Source organism: Colias croceus, chromosome 17, assembly GCF_905220415.1.
Source record: "Colias croceus chromosome 17, ilColCroc2.1".
In the NCBI taxonomy this organism is placed as follows: Eukaryota; Metazoa; Arthropoda; class Insecta; order Lepidoptera; family Pieridae; genus Colias; species Colias croceus.
This window is the reverse complement of record NC_059553.1, coordinates 3242855-3259904: the sequence shown is the minus strand read 5'-3', so window position 1 is coordinate 3259904 and position 17050 is coordinate 3242855. Positions and strand designations below refer to the sequence as shown.

The following is a 17050-nucleotide window of genomic DNA, read 5'->3' as shown; positions in this document are numbered from 1 at the left end:
AGTTATGGGTACATATCATACATATGGGTTATATGAAAACCCGATTTTCATAATTAAGAAATATCTGGTGGGGCTGTAATTATGGGTACATATCCACCGTTAAGTGAAAGGTAAAAACATAAGATTGAAATGCCGAAATGATGAAAGTTCGTTTTTGAAATGCAAATTTAATTTCCAACTAAATCGTATTTTTTAAAAAGACGTATCTAATCTTATTTAGATCAAAATATTTATACTAATTTAATAATGAGGAAAGTTTTCAACAGAATAACACAATATTCATCATTCGGCACATCTTGTATTAGGTACATAATATAGGTAACTTCAACAGCAAAGCATTCAGTCTAGAAAGTAGGTAGATATTACATCATGAGCTTCATGAAATCACTGTTTTTTAAATATATAAAATCTATACTTAATATTATAAAGTTGAAGAATTTGTTTGTTTGTTTGTTACTTTGTTTGAACGCGCTAATCTCAGGAACTACTGGTCCGATTTGAAAAATTCTTTCGGTGTTAGATAGCCCATTTATCGAGGTAGGCCCGCAAGCTATCATTAGGCTAAGACCAACAGGCGGAGACACGCGGGTGAAACCGCGAAGCGCAGCTACGCAGCTGTATAATTCTATAAGGCTGGTTGCAGAGCTTGACCCACCATCAGTGCGTACGTCAGTCGTGCTTGTCTGGATTGATGGAAATTCATAAAACTGTTCATAGCTAGACCGACCCAAGAAGCTTACATCTAAACTTAGATATAAGCTTCTTGGACCGACCATACGCACGCGTCATGCGCTCTAGTGTCATAGTCATACAATAATTGTTGATGCATATCGTCAGGACCGACGGTACGCACTGATGGTCAGTCAAGCTCTGCAACCAGCCTGCGTATCCACCATTCTACCAAAAAAATAAGTATTACTTTTAAAATCGACTATAAATCAATAAAAAAACATGTTTTATATTTGTATTGCCTTCTACTTATATTAAATACTTGCATGCTTAGCATGCATGTTACATGCATTTTTTGCATGTAACACAGAAATTAATTCATAAGAGATTTTAGAAAATCATTTAAATTGTAATATTCAAATATTTTTGTATTAAACAAAATGATAAATCAGAGAATTGCTTTTATACTATAGTTTATTTCTATAATTCACTTTACATTTATATTTTCCATGGAGAAATAGTTATCAATGCAGTAGAATCACTGTATGGCATCTAATCAATGAGAATTATTTAATTTCTTTAGAAAATTTTAGATCTTTCTGTAAGTGATGAGTGTATTATTAGTATGTAGCTATCAACAACAAGCAACTTATCTTGATAAAGGAAATAAGAGCAAAATCGACTGAACATTTTCAAGAATTTATTAAATTTAACAACAAATTACTACTAATTTGTATTCGGCTTCATAATATCCCTATATTTGTCTACTTTGTGGACACCCTAGTGCGGCGATTCCATGAGAAGTTAACTCCATAGCTCTTAGGCCTGAACTGCTTCTCAGTTTTTGGTTCATCAATGTACCACATCCAACCATTCTTTTCGCAGTGCTCAATAGCTTCATCAGGGGAGGTGAACTGAATCTTCATGTTGGACAGAGGATCACCGGTCGATGTCCATCCCATCAGAGGGTTTTCCCAACGCTGCCTGGTGTCAAACTCCATTTCCCAGTGGTGGATGTTGCTTGTGCCACTCTGCATGGCGTTCTTTGGTGGCTGGTAAATGCGAACTCTGCGGGTTCGGACATGCTCATCGGGAACACCAGTTATTGGTGACAGGTCAACCTGGAAATTGGAATGATTGTTTTAAAAATAAAATACAGAATATGTGAATTCTTATATGTTTCTTTTACCTTTACTGCCATCAAATGGAATTTAATAAATGGTTGCGCTTAAGTAATTGCAACAGTCAAGATTTTCACAATTAAAGTTAGATTTTTTAATCATTTTTATATACAAACCATGGAACATTCTACGGTTTCACATTATGGTTCAACTGGTATGGAATTAGATTAGAATAAATACAATCTTTTGAAACTCTAACTTCATAAGTAATATACTAAATGCAATAAAATGTGTGAATTTTGTGTTGATAATAACTAATTGATAATACTGTCTCTATAGTCTATTTTGTCGTACTAATTACGTCTTATTATTAATAGTACATAATATTAACAAACCTTGGTTGGTACAGAAATGCTTGATTCATAGACCTTTTTCTCCCTTGCTTCTTCCGGCAGCGCAATTACAGTTTCAGTATCGATTTTAGGGGCCTCTTTCCTATTTATGGGATTTTGATCGGAAGCAAAACGAGATGATCCAATGGATAAGGCAGGAAGACTTCTGAAACCCAAACAACCAAGATGATTCCTATGAAATTCTTCGTATGATTTTCATATGTATATATTTTTGTTTACCTTGAAATAGAGGTTTTAGACAACCTCGTTGCCGTTGTAATGGCCTTAAGCATGATTTTTCTCTTCAAATAGCTTTAAAATATAAAATCTTCGCCTGATTATCCAACAACTTATCCAGAAAAATTAATGACATTGACATTTGACAATCATATTGACAATTTACATTGACTTAAGGAACGGAGTGTACGCCATGCATTGATTAGACCAAGTCTAGACAGTACATACTACATAGTGCTAAAATCGAACTAACATAGAAAACAATGTTTATATAAATATATGTTACGCTGAAAGAACAACAATAAACATAGCTCACAATGCGTTGAGGTCGCATTAAAATATATATAATAAATTCGTGTTGTGGCTCATTTCTATTCGTTTATGAACTTTCAATCTAATGAATGTCTAAGATTGAAGCTTCTTCGATGGACCAGTGCAAACTTAGCACCCCATCTATGGAATTTTGGGTCGAAAATGACCTTGATCGTTAGGTCCCCGTTAGGTCGTTTAAGGTCCCACAATTTTTTCGTTAGGTCCCCTTTAGTTTTTTTTTTAATAATTTTTTAAATTTTAGGTATAAAAAAATGCAACTTTAGCACCCCATCCATAGAATTTTGGGTCAAAAATGACCTTAATCGATAGGTCTCCGTTAGGTCCTATAAGGTCCTACAATTTTTTCGTTAGGTCCCCTTTAGTTTTTTTTTTAAATAATTTTTTTTTAATTGTAGGTATAAAAAAGTTACACTTTAGCACCCCATCCATAACAAAATTGGCAAATTTTATCAAAATCGTATTCTTTACCGTTAGGTCCGTATAGGCTCATCATTGAAATTGTTGAATTATTTATTTTATTAAGATTATAAAATAATAAAAACCTGCGCATGCGCCTTAGAGCATTAAGGCATGCGCATATCATACATAAACAGCGCGAAATTTAAAATTGTATCGTTTCATTTATTAAATAAATCTATTGTTCTGAGAGTGCTTATTTATTAAAAACCTACTTTTCAACCTAGACTTAAAATAACTATTAGTGTATTAGTGTCAATCTATGGTGTAAATATATTTTTTGTAGCGGCCACAGGGCCACACTATCTGGAATGTCATCGTGGCGTTTCTGCGTAGGGTCAATCATCATAATTATGGTAACTTAGGTTATAGTTGGAAATAAAGTTTTTAATACTTTAATTTATTATTACGAGCTTTGTTTTTTTGAGAGATTAACAACCTCTTCATCTATAATATTATATATATGTAATCTGGTACTGTTATCTGATACAGATAAAAAAAGAACAGCTAGTGAAAGTAAGAAAAAACATAATAAAATACAATTAAATTTTGTTTAATAATATAATCATATTAAATCTAAAAGCCGCGTTCAATAATATAATCATATTAAATCTAAAAGCCGCGTTCAGCCGCGAATAAAGAATAAGAATCACTATCATTATCTCTGACATCAAAAATGATGATAGTAAGTTCTATGTGTAAATAAATAAATAAATAAAATCATTAACTCTTCCATGTCTGCAGTTATTCCATCTTGTTTTTTTTTGTACTGCTCTTCAACATGAATAACATGGTTCGGTCAAAGAATAAATCTCGTCGAGATACTGATTTTGTGTCTTTAAACATTTTGAACGGACCAGATCGTTCAATTTTATATTGTTGCTTGAATAGTTTTTAACTTGATTACTGGTATCATCCATGCAAAATAATAATATTAAACAAATCATACCTACTTATAATAATGTGCAATGCAATCAAGATGAAAAGCATCAAAATATCAAGTCACACTTAGCAATGCATTGAGATATTTCTCGTAAACACTCTTGTTTTTCCTTGAAAACTACATCTCTTTCAAATTGTTTCATTTTAAATTTATTAATCATAGTTTAAAGTTTTCGTCATGTTTTCAACTCAGTTTTCAAATTTTTTTTTTTTTAATTTTTTTTTAGAAATCACTAAAATCCTAAGCTAAAATCGCAGAAAAAAAAAATCACTTTGACAAGCTTTGACACATCAACAACTCAGGTTTTAATGACAGTTAACTGTCAAGTGTTGCCAAATAAATTTTCGAAATAAAAAGCCAGTTTCATCTTTCGGACGTGACTAGTATAGATTTATTTATTGATTTAAATTAAATAAATGAAACGATACCAATTTAAATTTCGCATTGTTTATGTATGATGTGCGCATGCCTTAATGCTCTAAGACGCATGCGCAGGTTTTTATAATTTTATAATCTTAATAAAATAAATAATTCAACAATTTCAATGATGAGCCTATACGGACCTAACGGTAAAGAATACGATTTTGATAAAATTTGCCAATTTTGCTATGGATGGGGTGCTAAAGTGTAACTTTTTTATACCTAAAATTAAAAAAAAAATTATAAAAAAAAAACTAAAAAGGACCTAACGAAAAAATTGGGGGACCTTATAGGACCTAACGGAGACCTATCGATTAAGGTCATTTTTGACCCAAAATTCTATGGATGGGGTGCTAAAGTTGCATTTTTTTATACCTAAAATTTAAAAAATTATTTAAAAAAAAACTAAAGGGGACCTAACGAAAAAATTGTGGGACCTTAAAGGACCTAACGGGGACCTAACGATCAAGGTCATTTTCGACCCTAAATTCCATAGATGGGGTGCTAAGTTTGCACTGGTCTTCGATGGTACTTGTTACGGCACATAGCCGTCTTTGAACAATTTTTTTTTGTAGTAAATTATTGCCGCGCATAGCCTGATGCATTAACAATAACCAACAATAACCTGATTAAAATATTATATTATTATAATATTATAATCGATGTTTTAATCACAGTGAATAGTTGTGAGTGGTGATGTGAACATTAATCACTGTTAACTGACATGTCACCGATGGCTGGTGACATTGACGTCTGACGAGTGACGAAACAAGATATGTCAAAAAGTAGGATTTTGCATTTTGCAAGGTGATCAAGTTTTCGCCGAAAATAGCAAATCAATTATTTTATAGCATTTTATATGTAATATTAAAGCATTTTAGAATTTATGTACCCAATTTCTCATATCATAACGTAAATAATGTCTTCGCAATCCTTTTCCACTAAACGTAAATTCTGTGCATCTGGATTCTTGTAAAGGTATGTTGTATCAGTTTATATTTATTCTAATGCATATCGAATGTCAAGGACGCCCAATATAAAATCTGGTGATAGCTACAAAAAATTTTAGAAAGTACTTTTTGATATTACCTATATTTAGTTTGAAATACGAATAAACTAAGACTTAAATAAACACATTGACATTGTATAGTGAAAGATATACTGACTATGCCAAGCGACACTTACAATTTTTATTTTTTACTTTCAGACCGCACGAAAAACAATTATGTTGTTCTGAAGAAAAGGAGGCCCTACAGGGGTCTGGCTTAGCCAACCTCTGGTTTTTATTTGCTCACATTTAGTTGTATTTTAAGATCAGTGTCATATCTACATTGTACCTGTAAACAAAATATCATAGAGTAACACAAAGTACACAATATTATCTCATAAGAAATTTCTATTATTTTAACAATGAGTAAACCTGAAGCTGATTGCACAAAAAAGTGCAAGTCTCGCACACATGGACAAATATTAACAAGCGCAATAACTAAAAGGTCTATAAGTGATGCATCACTTGCCAGTTTTATTAAAGCAACATGCGCAAATTTCACCAAAGCTTTCGATTTTGAGGTAAGTTTTGTTATTTAGAATAACTTACGCATCAATAATTAAATGTTGCATAACATTATATAAACAAAGAAATTTAAATCAAAACCATTGTTGTGTTGTTAAAAATATTAAAGATAAAACTATGAAATGAATGTAGCTAAAATATAGACATTTTAATAACAGTATTTAATTTTTTTCTCCTAGGGTCGTACAGCTCTGCATATGTCTGTCTCAAGAGGTAGAAATGAATTAATGCATTGGCTGATCAAGCACTCCTCAGAAGCTTTTATAAATGCAAAAGATCGAGAATCAGGCTACACACCTCTGCATAGAAGCATATTTTATGGACAAATACACTCGGCAGTGTCTTTAATTAAAATTGGTAAGTATATAAAAAAAATTGTACAGTATGAAAATTAAACTCTAAATTATATTCATACTGATAAAGGTGATAAAAGAATACACTACAACAACAATTATTATGAATAGATAAGAACTTACGGTTTGGTTGCTAGAGAATTTTCAATCTTATCAAATAAATTACCTATATCAATTTATACTTTCACTTATTTACTTTATCGGTATACAAACTCAAAAGCATTGAAATTTAAAAAAAATATTCATAACCTTAGTACACACTTACATATTCATTTTTTATTAAAAAAAAAAAATTTTTTGTTCAAGTCTCATTATTATTAAACATTCTCGTCAGTCATATATATATAATATGTAATTTATTTAATTATAGGCGTATACCCAGATATATTAGACAAGGATGATTATAAGGCCTTTGAGCATGCAATGCTCGATCGTCAATACATTTGCAAAGTTGGTAACGACATGCCAAATGATGTGTATGTGTGGGGTAGTAACTCCAACTATACACTGGGCACGGGATCCCACCAGCCGAAGAACATGCCTGATCTGCTGACATGCTTCAGTCGGACTAATGAAGATATTAGACAAGTCAGTATTTTTTTTCGTCTGTGCTACTTTGGTAAATTTTTTTTCGAAATAAATTTTTCCTGAAATTAGGTTTAACTAACTACAAAGAATTGAAGTTTTTCTACGTTTTCTAATATGCTTTTTATGCTGACTTCACTATAAAGTCTGTTATGGTTACAACTTGCTTATTGAATTAACTGTATCCTGGGTTTTAGCATATGAGGTTTTATTAGATTCAAAAGTTTTAGATATTAGATATAGCCATTAGCCGTATCCATTATCATAGTAACTGCTGTGCGTGACATGATATCGATTGCTCAGCTATCAAATTATATTTCTTGATAGGTATTTAATTACAAATAAATATGCTACTGCCTACTACGTACTTTTAATGACAGGATCTCAGGGAAAATTCTCCACTTTCGTATTTTTGCCCTTGTAAATATTTTAGCATAGTTTTTGCGACTTATAAATCGTATCTAAATTGTGCTGATTTTCTTGTGTATAAATGATATTATGCAATCTTTATGCAATAAATAGGCAATTTATAAAAAAAATATTAAAATGTCATTTCACATGTCTCTATGACATACGTGGGCCACACTGAAAGTTTTGCGTAACTAATATATAAAACAATTTATTTGTCTAATATTATATTTACTACTTTTTAAAGTATTCTCCGTTACATTTAAAACACTTTTTCATCCGTTCAAACCATTTCTGGGAACATGAGGACCATTGGTCCGAGGGTATGTTTTCTGCGTGCTGTTCGAAAGCAACCACGGCCTCTCCTGGCCACGTAAATGTCGAACCACTCATTGAATCATAGATTTTTGGGAAAAAGAAGAAATCGCAAGGTGCTAGGTTGGGACTGCGTGCGGCATGGGTCACGTGCTCTATGTTTTCAGAAGCCAAAAATGACTTTGTTTTGTTCGCGGTGTGCGCCGAAGCACTGTCATGGTGCAACAAGATGCGACTTCTAGGTCGCTTTACTCTTATTTTTTCTAAGACATTGGACAAACAAATAATGGTGTATCACTCGGCTTTAACAGTCTTTTGTTACTCAAGTGGGATAGTGCAGACAGGATTCGTCTTAGAGAAAAATAATGCAATCATTTGTTTGCCGACCCTTATCGCCTGCCTCAATTTGTTTGGTTTGCTGTCACTTTCAAACACCCACAAAGAATATTGGTGTTTTCTTTCTGGAATATAACCATGTATTCATATTACATATCCTGTCACGATATTATACACGGCATTAGAATGTCCGTAATTGTACTTTAATAGCATATTTTAACACCAATCTACTCGATGTCGTTTTTGTTCTGGAGTGAATTTGGGAGCAATCCACCGGCAACCAAGCTTCCTAACTTTGAAATGTTCATGTAAAATTTTCTGAGTTTGGCTCATACCAATCTCCAAATGTCCTCGAATCTCCTAATAAGTGAAATGGCAATTTTCTTAAATTAGTCGTCCGACGGTAGCCATATTTTCCTCCGTGATCGCAGTTGAGGGTCGACCTTCACGAATTTCATCATGGAGAGAAATACGACCGCGATGAAATTCAGCATATCAATGCCTTACAGTGCTCAAATAAGGTGCTTCTCTCCCAAAAGTATTTTAAAGGCGAGCAGTGCAAGCTTTCGGAGAAAGCGAACTTTTAAAATCATCAAAAATCATCGCCCTAAAATTGTTTCGTGCTAGTTCCGTTTTTGCTACGGACAACGAACTTCAACTTGAGATAAAAAAAAATTGACAAGCGCTTCCCGCCAAATTTTTTTTCCCTCAACTTATGAGTCTTTATATGTTAAAAAAATATAACATTTGAAATTCAAACCTTTATGGGTGGCCAGAAACGCAAAACTTTTAGTGTGCGCTAGGTATAATACGTTGTCTCTTTGATGTAGTTCTCGTTTAGTTTTTTAATTCAATCATCAAAATGCATACAGTGGGTCTACCGCGCACATGTCTCGGTTTTACAAACTTTTTATTTTTCCTCTTGGGCCTTATAAGCTTGGCGATTTGTGTTTGGTGCATGATAAACACCGAGTTCTTCACAGAAGTTAATTACACTGTGACCAAAAGTTCTTTAGTGTCAGCTATCGCGAATTTCGTCAATCTGAAGCTCTGGTTTACTCCAATGACAACTATATTAATACCAGTTGCTTGCCTCGCTGTGTTAACATCCTGTTGCGGCGTCCTCGGAGCAGGATGTAGAACGAAATGTGCCATAAAATCATACATCTTCCTCGTCACTGCATTATCCTTTACTTCATTCTGGCTATTCTTCGTCTCGGGCATTTATAACATTTACACGGATAACCCAAAAACACGAAGTTATTTACGCACTGCCGTAACACGTTACTATGGCAGGGACCATGATCTTATAACTTATGTTACGAATAAAATTATGGTAGACTATGAATGCTGCGGAGTGGATAACTATCAAGATTTTTTTAGTACCCTTTGGCAGAAGAATAACATGGATAAAATATATCCAATGCAGTGTTGCAAACTAACGAATAAAACGAGTTTAGTACCCGTTTCTAAAAATTGTACTCAAATTATAGAGAATATCGAGGCGTATATTGATAAAGGTTGCTTCAATGCGTTGAGACAGTCAATAAAAGATAACAAAGCAAAGATAATATTTTATGTTGTCTTAATTCTATTTGCATATTCAGTTATAATGCTTTTCGGATATTGTATTATTCGTGGTGAGCCACTAATAGGAGCTATTGCTGGTGATTTCGCGTCGTATATCCCAACTGGAGATAATTTGGACAAAGTGGTTGTTTCCAACTCCTCTCTAGATAACATGATGTTTGCTGAAGAACCACCAAAGAAAGTAGTCAGGGTTGTTTCAGCCATCAACCCAGGATTAACGTATAAATTGACACCGAGTTTTTACGGCGGAAATCATGGATTCACTGGAGATAGGAGATCGTTTACAAAATAAAGAAATTAAATCAAATCTTGTGTTCATTTTTACTGCCGAATTTTTTTACTATACCGAATGTTAGTGATATAATCTCTTAAAAGCTAAAATCCACCAATTTGTTTACACTACGAAACTAAATAATAGTAAAAAAGCGTTTGCAAACGGAAAAAAAAAAACTGGTACCGTTATAGCATAGCTTACCTCGTTTTTGCAGAGAGATGTAAGACGTATCTTTCCAATGGTAAAATAATTTTCAAAGCGATAAAAGCCTAACATTAGTGTAGATTATCAGTATTGAGTATACTTTACGCAATACTGTAGGTTTAGTGTGAGTTTGATCGAGTACGAAAAGTTACTATCGCGTCAGGCGTCTGCGTCACAGCGAAATTTGTAGGAATGGGGAATCAAAGCTTCCCCATACGTCCGCTAGGGGCGCTGTTCGATTTCCCATACTAATTCGGCTGCAGACGCGATAGTAACGTTTCGTACTCGATCAAACTCACACTAGGGGTACTGATAATCTTCAGACTCAGCGATATTTACGTGCAACATTATAGCTCCAATTTGTTATAGGTGTGTCTAGGCAAGTTCCACAGCGTATTCCTCAGCAGCAATGGCTCGGTGTGGTCCGCTGGACAGCCAAGCCGAGCGGGAGGTACCACAGCCACCGCGTTGCGACCAATCCTCGTGAAGTTACATGAACCTTGTAGGCAGGTGGCCTTGACTCTCACCTCTACGGTGTTCCTGCTGCAGAGCGGTGTGGTATGATGTTTTAAATTTATAAAAAAGTTATTAATGTAAGTATGTACTTACAGTAATTGTGGTAAAATTATAAACCAGATTTCTTTAATTTCTGAATCGTATGTTTTTAATCGTATGTGTTTAGTGAAAGACTAATGTAAAGACATTAGTCTTTCACTACTTGGTAGCCAACTTAATAATTAATTGCCAGGAATATCGTAAAATATGAAAATTATCAATTTTTGTAGCATTTTTAATGTGTAGGTACCTAGTTTTGCCTAGTTGTGGATAGATAATAGATTTTATGCATTTATATTTTGCCTATTTTTTCGTTTAAATTAATTTAAAAATAATTAATTTATAGGCAATAAATGCCTATAAAACGACATAACATTTAAATTTCAGATGTACCAATATTCCTCAACCAGTTCTGACAATACAAACCCAGGGTCTAAAGTGGCCACAACAAAGTATCAGATATCGAATCCCATAGGCGTATGTGCTGGACGGTCCCACGGGGTGTTGTGGAACGCGAGGGGCGTTTACACTTGGGGCATTAATTTGGGGCAATTGGGGCACCAGGCTGAGGATAAAGTTGTCCCAACGCCGAAGAAAGTAAGTATTCAGTTATAATAATAAATAAAATATTTATGTTAATGAAGAATGAATTTTTACGATCAGCTAATTATAAACATACAAACTTATACACTTAACCTCTGTTTAAATAATATACAATAATATTAGATGATTAATTCATTTTATCATATAAATATTACAACTCAGACAGGTTGAATAGTAGATTAATTTAAATATGTAATTTTATTAAATTTGTTAACGAAAACAACTTTTCCACATCGGGTAACTATTTTTTTTTTACCTATAATGCTATGTGTTAAAATAAATAAAATCTCAGGTTGCCATATCAATAAATAACAAAGAAGAGACGAAATTCGAGCTGGTAGATGCTTCAGACGCTGCGACAGTAATTTCGACCAGCCGAGGCGATGTTTACCTCCTGCATAAATATATTTGCAAGAAAATCGCTGTTAAGTAAGAATTTTTTTTTTTTTTTTATAAACCATAATTTCAATAAAATGAGAATATCTAAAAAAATCAATATAGTATTATTTGAAGAAATATATCGCCTCGCCCTATCTAATATATTTAATTCAAAAACATTTTTCCTTTATAAATCGTAATAATTTTCAGACAAATCAACTTACACCAAGTATGTGTTGAAGCAAAAGTTAGTGAAACAGGAACATATTCTCGAGTTACTGTCTTATTGCTAACAAATGTTGGACAACTTATGATATGGCAAGATACTACCAACCGTCTTACCAGGTTTGTACATTGAATAAACATTGTTTTAAAAGTATGTACCTAATTTAATTTTAATTGTTAGAATTATGTAAATAAAAAAAATTCAGTGCTACGATTTCAATTATTTATCTTTTAACCCATTAACCTGTGCCATAAAACCAATATATAAATTCAATAAGAATACCATAATTTTGTATCCATTTACCACAAACTACACAACAGTCAAATGATTCGACACTTTGTTGTAGATGCGTCTTCGGCCTCACCCACCAAGTAAAGATAACACAAGTGGCACTAACCCACGACGCTCTATACTTCACAACTAAATACGGCGAAGCGTTCATTGGTCACATTTCGCGCAAGACCACACCCACTCCAATCCAACCAATCAGGAAAGAGAAAGAGAAAGATAGCGGCAAAACGGCGCTAGTCAAGTTTTTAGAAAAGGATGACTGTACTTCTGTGAAGATTATCAAGATACCAAATATACATAGAGCTACGGCTATTGCAGTCGATTATGAGGGATTGAATTTTGCGTGCTTACAGGTATTTGTTAAATTACCATGGAATTGTGTTTAAATGTACGATTTTGTGTTATATAATAGTAATTTTCCCTAATAATATCACTGCATTGATTTTAACGCTATAAGATTATAATTTATAAGTTATTAATTATTAAAAAATGTCTCTCATTTCTTACTAATATTCAAATACTTGAAGGCATTTTTAACTACATATCACAATATTTCCCGATTTTATTTTGTATTCTTTAATTACTTTCAATTTTTCAAAATTATTTTCATACAGTTAAAATAAAAAAAAGACGTGTGGCACTCGGGGACTGCCGCGGTAAAGCTATTGCATGCTATGACTTCAAGCCACACCTCCGCCCGTCGGAGTGGGGAGCGTGAGGTTTTTTCGTTACGGAATTTCTCGATTCGGTCCCCGCGCTCAAGGCCCGCGATAGAAGCTATGCAATAGCTTAAAAATAACTAAATTACATTCTTATTTTAGAACAAACCAACGTGTGGTCTATTATCACTGCCAGAATTATCTCCAACGGGTCTCTCAAAACACATGGAATCTCTTGTGGAAACTGCTTCGGAAGATGATTTATTACATGATGTCATTTTTAAGGTACATATTAAATTATTTACTACATTTTTTGCTTTATGTTATATCTTAAATCATTTTTATAGCGTGTTTTAAATTTTACTTATATGAGTTGCACTCATTCATTTCATATTTACCAAAGTTTGTGAAATAAAATAAAAAGAATATTGTTTTAGCATGCCATTGCCACCTACAAGATTTTAATATTAACATTTTGATTTCACACAGATTGGATCAAAGCTGTTTCCAGCGCATATGTTCATAGTCGCGTCAAGCAGCGAATTATTATACAATCTGTATCAAGAAGCAAAAGCAACAAATATAAATGATGAAAAACCCATCATTTGCTTGGAGAATGTCCTTCCAGAAGTTTTTGAAAGGATTCTAAAATATATGTATACTGGGTCGTGCGACGTTGCCGAACCGGGCCCGTGTGGATTGAAGATAAGGAAAGAAGATGTAGTTGATGTCAAGAAAGAAAGAGATGTAGATGTTGAAGAAGAAGTTATTGGTAAGTTTACTGTTATGGGATAATATAGGTTAAGATTTAAGTACATATATATAAGTTTTTTTGTGTTTTAATATTAAGTCAGTTGATTTTAAAATGTTTAGGGTACAAATTACCATGGTTTATTTCGTTAATTAATTCAGTTGCTCTTGAATGAAGCAATTATTATATTATATTATTTTAAACTTATTATTATCATGCTTGTTCCATTTTATGTTAAGATAAAATAAAACGAGAAATATCCAAAAATGTTAATGTTACTGTCCATTTTTGGATATTTCTCGTTTTATTTTTAAAAAGTTATTATTGTCATTTTACTCATTAGGTATAGTACTTTCAATATCAGTTTATAGTTTTATGATATCTGTTATAGTTACGGAATAATCGCCTGTGCACACTTAACGATTACACCCTGTATACTGTACCTACCTATAGTTTACATATACCAATTAACTAATGTATGGTATCTACAGAAAACCCATCAGAAATATCAGCATTCGAAGTGTACAAGACCCAAGATAAACGCAAGAATAACAAACGTCGTCAAAACGGAACCAACGCGACACCTCGCCCGCCCAAATTGTACTGCGATCCGGTTAAACTCGTACAGACCTCCGCTAAGAAATTGCAAGTTATGGGATTGCATAAGTTGCTTGAGAAATTCTAGTGAGTGGTTTTTGCTTGATTCTTATAATATTATCTATGAGGTTGTATGTTATCATCCTGTGTTAAATTTTTCATCTAATTTTTTAAATGTTTTATCAAAGAGACTGTTTCAAAATGTTATGCCAAAAAAAAGTTAAATATGAATGAATGGATTTGCTTACTTATTTTTAAATTAAAAAAAAAGATTGTGTGTACTTATGTACACGCGTTAGAAGTTATACGTCTTTGGCGTCTGGAAAAAAAATACTAGAATATACAACTTGAACATAGTAACATAAGTACCACCTTGAACTAACTTCATGCTGTTAAATTTAGGTGTCGGTGTGCGCGCGTATCGTAAAAATTCACTATCATCATTTTTCTCCATCGTGTCAAAAGAAGTATAACTATGAAAATAACTTTACAAATTTATTTCAGCTACAAAGAAGACTCAATACGTCACCGAGAGAGTTCCTCATACACAAAGAACCCCCCGCTAACGTGGGACCGGGACAGTTTTCCCGAACTTGTAGATACTAACGTGTGTTCCAAAGATGGCGTCCTTATATCCGCGCATAAGTGCGTGCTAGCGGCCAGGTTGGAGTACTTCCATGGCATGTTTATGCACTCTTGGACTGAGGTAATAAGTGGAAAGGGAAATTTAGAACTTTAATTGGCTATAAACTTTGATGTATTTAATAAGAAAATAAATGTAATTATTCCAATAAGAAAATAAATTGTATATTGATTAATTTGGGCACTGCAATTTATTAGGAAAATATATTATGTTGGTTCTCTATTAGAAAAATTATTACAATTCACGTGTCTCATAATCGCCCTATCTTTTGTTTCAGAGCAAATTGTTATCAAAAGTAACGATACCAATCAACCACGGCATTCTCTTGCCAGTCATCAACTTCTTATACACCGATGCGTGTCCCGAAATACAGAAGTCTGACAGCATCGATTTCATTTGCAGCATGCTCATTGTGTCCGACCAACTCTTTATAGGTCGCCTTAGAGAAATGTGCGAAGTAGCTCTAGCCAACCTAATCACTTTGAAAAACTGCGCAGAATTATGCCAATTTGCCCACACATACAACGCTACCCAACTCAAGCAATGCTGCATGGAATATATATCGTTAAACCTCGCAAATATCCTCGAAAACAGAGCTCTAGATCCCTTAGAAGAGGAATTGCTTGAGGATATAAGCAAATATTACTGCAAATTTAACCCCATAATGTCTTCCCGTATTATAACCCCCTTTTCAATTGCACCAAGCGATGAAACTATTGAGGAATGCGCTAATAACTATCCCGTAGATTTGGATTACATTGATGAAGAGTATTTAAAAGATAGTAGCATTGTAGAAGTCAGTAAAAAGAAGACAAAGTCGAAAAAAATTGAGTACACGGAAAGTGAAAAAGCTAGAATGCGATATGAATCTGTTAGTTCGGTGACGTCTTTAGATCTGAACGATACGTCTGGCGATATAACTCTATCCCTCAAAGAAATATCAAAAGAAACAGTAAAGTCAACTGAGAAAACAAACAAATGGACTGAAGTGTTATCCCCTCAGCAAAAACAACAAAAAGTTGTTCAGGCGCGTTTGAAAGCAATATCGGCTGCGAAAGAAATACTCAATGAAGCACCCGCTAACACTTTTACGAAACTTACTAAAAATAATTCGTCGACTATCATCCCAGAACTTAACTCGCCAACTACGTCAAGAATGTCCACATCACCACAAGAATCTACAATAACTGAACTTGTTAATAGAAATTCTCATTGTAATTTGGTAATCAGTCATGTTGGTCCAAAACTCTCTCAAAAGCAAAGAAAAAAATTGGCCGCTAATGAAAATGGCTCTGTTCAGACTTTGGACACTTATTTGGCTAATAAATTGAATGTTGGATCACCACCAGATAAACCGAAAAATCCTTGGAAAATATGTGAAGCTCCTGTTGCCAGCAGCAGTCCAAAATTGAATCAAAAATCTTTGCAATTTGATCAAATACTTGCTGATCAAAAGAAACAAAAAGACGACTCGTCAAGAATCATGTCGAAACCATTAACTTTGACTCAGGTAAGAATTAAAATATAATATGCAAAAAAATATAACTTTATGGCCGGTTGCAGAGCTTCACCAACCATCAGTGCGTACGTCAGTCGCGCTTGTCATATAATATATAAAACCGTTCATAGCTAGACCGACCATACGCACGCGTATTTCCATACATATGACAAGCGCGACTGTCGTACGCACTGATGGTCGGTGAAGCTCTGCAACCGGCCTATAATGTGTTATTTTTAGGGTTTCTATTGATATTGTAATACGGAACCATATTACTGATTTTATTTATTATGAATAATTTTGAAATAAAAAAAAACTTAATAAAATTAGTAATGCATGAGAAATGTAAATGAAGGAGTGTTATTTACAACTACATTGGTGTCTACATAAATTAATTTTTATAAAATTTTCAGCTTGAAGACAAAGCTATAGAAGATCTGGAACGATTCTACAACATACATGAAGTAGATGATGAACTGATAACGGTGAAACGCATTGAGCTTCAGGTCTCCTCTCCACAGTGGATTCATACTGCCCCAAAGTGATATTGAAGTGCTATTTTATATTTTACATATTGTAACAATAATATTATGAAATAAATATTTAAAATAATATGAGTGTATTATTTTTTAATTTAATC

At 33.4% G+C, this 17050-nt stretch overlaps 3 protein-coding genes across 3 annotated transcripts; 2 read left to right on the top strand and 1 right to left on the bottom strand.

Moving 5' to 3' along the window:
- Positions 1-1354: 1354 nt before the first annotated feature.
- On the bottom strand, positions 1355-2583 carry LOC123699285 (NADH dehydrogenase [ubiquinone] iron-sulfur protein 4, mitochondrial). Its single transcript, XM_045646209.1, has 3 exons — positions 2423-2583; positions 2186-2348; positions 1355-1790 (listed from the first exon to the last, which is right to left on the bottom strand). The coding sequence occupies exons 1-3, from the start codon at positions 2473-2475 to the stop codon at positions 1434-1436; spliced, it is 573 nt and encodes a 190-aa protein (XP_045502165.1). The 5' UTR covers positions 2476-2583; the 3' UTR covers positions 1355-1433.
- Positions 2584-5366: 2783 nt separating this feature from the next.
- Positions 5367-17022, top strand: LOC123699040 (inhibitor of Bruton tyrosine kinase). Its single transcript, XM_045645895.1, has 15 exons — positions 5367-5549; positions 5779-6140; positions 6324-6501; positions 6868-7085; positions 10579-10767; positions 11152-11361; positions 11660-11796; positions 11956-12090; positions 12318-12615; positions 13084-13206; positions 13411-13693; positions 14164-14356; positions 14774-14975; positions 15190-16422; positions 16824-17022. Exons 2-15 carry the CDS (start codon positions 5982-5984, stop codon positions 16953-16955), a joined length of 3690 nt encoding a protein of 1229 aa, XP_045501851.1. The 5' UTR covers positions 5367-5549; positions 5779-5981; the 3' UTR covers positions 16956-17022.
- LOC123699041 (tetraspanin-1-like) lies at positions 8952-10038 on the top strand. The gene has a single exon (XM_045645896.1). It carries the CDS (start codon positions 9004-9006, stop codon positions 10021-10023), a length of 1020 nt encoding a protein of 339 aa, XP_045501852.1. The 5' UTR covers positions 8952-9003; the 3' UTR covers positions 10024-10038.
- Positions 17023-17050: the final 28 nt, after the last annotated feature.